Below are 4,537 nucleotides of genomic sequence, written 5' to 3' on the forward strand. Positions count from 1 at the left end.
AAAACCATCTGTGGAGAACAGGTACCCTTTGGTTTGCATTTTTTTTTTTTCTTTCCCCTGAGGAATGCAGCCTTTGTAGCCTGTGAGGCAGTCATGATTCTGATCAGGTACAGCTGTGATGGCTGCAGAAGATAAATGAAAATAAAGGGGCTTGGTGGATGGAAGAACAAGGTCTCAGCTGTTCTCTGGCCCAATCTGAGAATTTCATCTTTTCTCATTAGCTAAACAGTAGTTTGTGTCAAACCTTCCAGAGAACAGGAAGATGTGGCTCTGTGGTTTTCCAAAGTACAGATTCAGCGCTACCACCACGTTTCCCCGCTGGACGCGCAGGTGACCGCCCTCCGAACGCTGATGGCTTTGAACTTCCCGGCTGCCAAAGTCACGCTGTAAATAGCGTAAAACCTCGTCAGGGCGAGCGCCCACAAACCAAAACAAGACTTGCAGGATGGAGGTGGCCATGGTGAGCGCCGACAGCTCCGGCTGCAACACCCACATGCCCTACGGCTACGCGGCCCAGGCGCGGGCCCGCGAGCGGGAGCGCCTGGCCCAGTCCCGGGCGGCGGCGGCGGCGGCCGTGGCGGCGGCCACGGCGGCGGTGGAAGGTGGGGCGGCGGGCGGAGGGGGGCCCTACCACCACTACCACCAGGAGCAGGCCCGCGGGGCCTCCTCCTCGCGCTCAGGCAGCCTGCCCCGCCGGCAGAGCGGCAAGAGGAGGAAGAAGGGCAAGAAGAGGAGCCACCACCTGGGCAGCAGGGAGTGTGGGGCCTCCTTCCCCTGCTCCGAGCTGCTGCCGCTCAGTGGTTCCGAGGAGAGGATACTGAAGGACTTGAGCGAGGAGGAGGAGGAGGACGAAGACGAGGATGAAGACGACGAGGAGGAAGGGAAGCTCTACTACAGCGATGACTATGGGGAGGATGAGTTTTCCTACTCGGACCAGCCGCCCGATGACGGGGGAGGCCCCGGGGGTTACAGCTCTGTGCGCTACAGCGAGTACGAGTGCTGCGAGCGCGTGGTGATCAACGTGTCGGGGCTGCGCTTCGAGACCCAGCTGAAGACCTTGGCTCAGTTCCCGGAGACGCTGCTGGGGGACCCAGCCAAGAGGGGCAGGTACTTTGATCCTCTCAGGAACGAGTACTTCTTCGACAGGAACCGGCCCAGCTTTGACGCCATCCTGTACTACTACCAGAGCGGTGGCCGGCTGAAGAGGCCAGTCAATGTGCCCTTTGACATCTTCTCTGAGGAGGTAAAGTTCTACCAGCTTGGGGAGGAGGCCATGCTCAAGTTCAGGGAGGATGAAGGTTTTGTCAAAGAGGAAGAGGAAAAGGTTTTGCCGGAGAATGAGTTTAAGAGGCAGGTGTGGCTGCTGTTTGAGTACCCGGAAAGCTCCAGTCCAGCCAGAGGCATCGCCATTGTCTCTGTCTTGGTCATTTTGATCTCCATTGTCATCTTTTGTCTGGAGACTTTACCAGAGTTCAGAGATGACAAGGAATTCGTCATGTCCCTGAGCTTAGGGAAGGGGCTTTCCAACGAGTCTCTCCGCCTGGACGCCGGGGAGCACACCATCTTCAATGACCCTTTTTTCATTGTAGAGACCGTGTGCATCATCTGGTTCTCCTTCGAGTTTACAGTGCGCTGCTTTGCGTGTCCCAGCAAAGCACACTTCTTCAAGAACGTCATGAACATCATAGACATTGTGTCCATCTTGCCTTACTTCATCACCCTGGGCACGGACCTGGCGCAGGAGCAGGGCAGCCAGCAGGCCATGTCCTTTGCCATCCTGAGGATCATCCGTCTGGTCAGGGTGTTTCGCATCTTCAAGCTCTCCAGGCACTCCAAGGGTTTGCAGATCCTGGGTCACACGCTCAGGGCCAGCATGAGGGAACTTGGCCTCCTCATCTTCTTCCTTTTTATCGGAGTCATTTTGTTTTCCAGTGCTGTTTACTTTGCAGAAGCTGACGAGCCTGCCACCCATTTTCAAAGCATCCCAGATGCCTTTTGGTGGGCCGTAGTGACCATGACTACGGTCGGTTATGGGGACATGAAACCCATAACCGTGGGTGGGAAGATAGTCGGGTCCCTGTGTGCCATTGCAGGAGTGTTAACCATTGCTTTACCAGTGCCAGTGATTGTCTCCAATTTTAACTATTTCTACCACAGAGAAACTGAGAACGAAGAGCACACGCAGATGATGCAAAATGCTGTCAGTTGCCCTTACCTCCCTACAAATTTACTGAAGAAATTTAGGAGCGCATCATCTTCGTCCACAGAGGATAAATCAGAGTATTTGGAGATGGAAGAAGGAGTTAAAGAATCTCTTTGTGTAAAGGAGACTAAAAGTCAGGACACGGGGAATAGCAGTGAGTCAGAGAAGAAAAACTGTGTAAATTCAAATTCTGTGGAAACTGATGTGTAGTTTTGAGCGTTTCCAAATATATTTATGCATTAAAGAGTGCAGTGAAAATAACGAAATATGCAAACAAGAGTCTGCAGCATACAGTAGTATGCCATTTAATGGTTAAATACAAATAAAAAGCATTGCTGAACATGTATTACATATCAAGTAAGTGTTACAACTTGAGGAAAGGATTGCTAGATCTGATAAATTTTCAGACTTTATATTTTTATTAGAATGCAAGTGTTTTGCACATGAGGCTGAAAAATTTATTAAAACCAAGTCAGTTTTAAAGTGGGTGCATGAACTGTCGACATCACTAATAACAGCTCTGTGGTAAAAGTTGGCATTCAGAGGTATTTACTATGTAAGAAACAATGAAGTTTGGTAGTCATTTATCTATTTATCAGTGCTTTAATAGCAGCTACCATAAATCATTGGATACCATAGTCATTGTTTTTCAAATGGTAAATTTATTGTAAAAAGATATTCTACAGAAGATAGATCTAAATTTTTTTTTTCTTGAAATCTATAATGCTTGTTTTTAACTGGAAATTTACTTTGGAAAGGCTGTTGACCCTCCAGAAATTGTTTATTTTTATAACTCTCTTTGGAGGCATTGCAGCATTTGTTGTCTAATAATGAAAGAAATGAAGTAAGAGAATTGTTAAACCTGGTCTGACTGCAAAGGCAAAATGACTGGAATGCTTTTTTGCACTACTTTATATGCTGGAGATATATCGAAAGAGACTTCATACTGTGAATGTTTACTAATGTAATAGTTCAATGACAATCATTGGGAGAGTGAATTCTGCATAATATTTTATTGTTTCTTCTTCCTCTGTGATGCTGATGGCAAAACAGCTGACATGACATCAATTCCATACACTTTTTGATTATGAATATCTGTGATCTGGAAAAGGATTGTGAAGTAAAATTTTCTAATCAAAATTATTTGAAATCGGTGTTTTCTACTGATGCCCTCAAGAAATACCAACCTAATTTATATCTTTTTTTTTTCTTTTTCTGCTTAATTTAGCATTCAGAGTCTACGATTAGTACATGCACTTTGTCAGTATTGAGGAAATTTGGTGTATGGGAGGAGCAGGTAGAAATAATAAGATACTCAGTTGTTACAGTGCTGACAATTGAGGATTGCTGACTTTTAATAATGTGCTATTATTGGTGCTGCAATTCCCCTTGATTACAGCTTTCACCCATGTATATTTGAAGCAACATTTAAGATCTAAACCAGGCATTTGGGGTTTCAAAAGGAACACATTGGGTCCCATGGAGTCCTTGTGAAAGCATTCCATGGTCTCTCTTCACTGATTTTCAGGCCAGCTATATTTTGCTATGTGTCAAAACCTCCCACCGCCCTTCCTAGGAGGTTCAGGTAGGTAAAGATTAGCTGGCCTGCAGTATATTCCAGAGTCCAGAACGAGATAGGTGAGATATTGCTGCATACAACATAAATAATAGATTCAGAACAAGGCTTTTTCAGACTTGCCATTACCATTAGGGAAGGCACAATTAATCCGTCACTGTTTTTGAAGAGGCACTGTGGAACATTCCAGATTATAAAACTTGAACCAAATTGGCATATGCACTTTAAGGTCTGGGACAGGCTGTTATGGAAGGAAAAAGGACTTACCAACACCACAGAATGACAGTAGTTTGCAATGTTCATTTAAAGCTGAGTGGAGATGGAGAGTTTTTTGCAGGGAGAACTTGTTGGTGACTGACTTACAGCAACAACAGATGCACTCTGAATTGGGCATCCATGATATTACACATGATAAGCCTTGTTTGCTGAATCCAGTGGCACCAAACAGAGCTGCAGACACAGGCTTCTGTTTAATGGTTGGGTTTTGCCTTCATAGTTTTTCTGTGAGTCTCTTCGAAAAGTTTCTCTGCTTGTCTTCTTTTGCATTACAGAAAAATAAAAAAAAAAGACAACACACAAAAGACTGCGTTGTGCTGAGCCCTGCTTCAAAATGTGTGTTTAAGTGTCTGATTCCTAATTTAAAAACACTGAGCAGGCTTCACTGTATTTTTGATGTGAAGCATTAAAGAGAGCTCCTTTTTATTGTGGTGGTGTCAATCCCAGCTGCGCTTTGAGTGAAGTGACTCAGTGATTTTATA

The 4,537-nt window shown here is 45.7% G+C and overlaps 1 protein-coding gene across 1 annotated transcript; it reads left to right on the forward strand.

Annotated features, from left to right (window-relative positions):
* Window positions 1-445: 445 nt before the first annotated feature.
* On the forward strand, window positions 446-4,322 carry KCNA4 (potassium voltage-gated channel subfamily A member 4). Its single transcript, XM_058806902.1, has one exon. The coding sequence runs from the start codon at window positions 446-448 to the stop codon at window positions 2,411-2,413; it is 1,968 nt and encodes a 655-aa protein (XP_058662885.1). The 3' UTR covers window positions 2,414-4,322.
* Window positions 4,323-4,537: the final 215 nt, after the last annotated feature.

Source organism: Ammospiza caudacuta, chromosome 6 (assembly GCF_027887145.1).
Source record: "Ammospiza caudacuta isolate bAmmCau1 chromosome 6, bAmmCau1.pri, whole genome shotgun sequence".
Lineage (NCBI taxonomy): Eukaryota > Metazoa > Chordata > Aves > Passeriformes > Passerellidae > Ammospiza > Ammospiza caudacuta.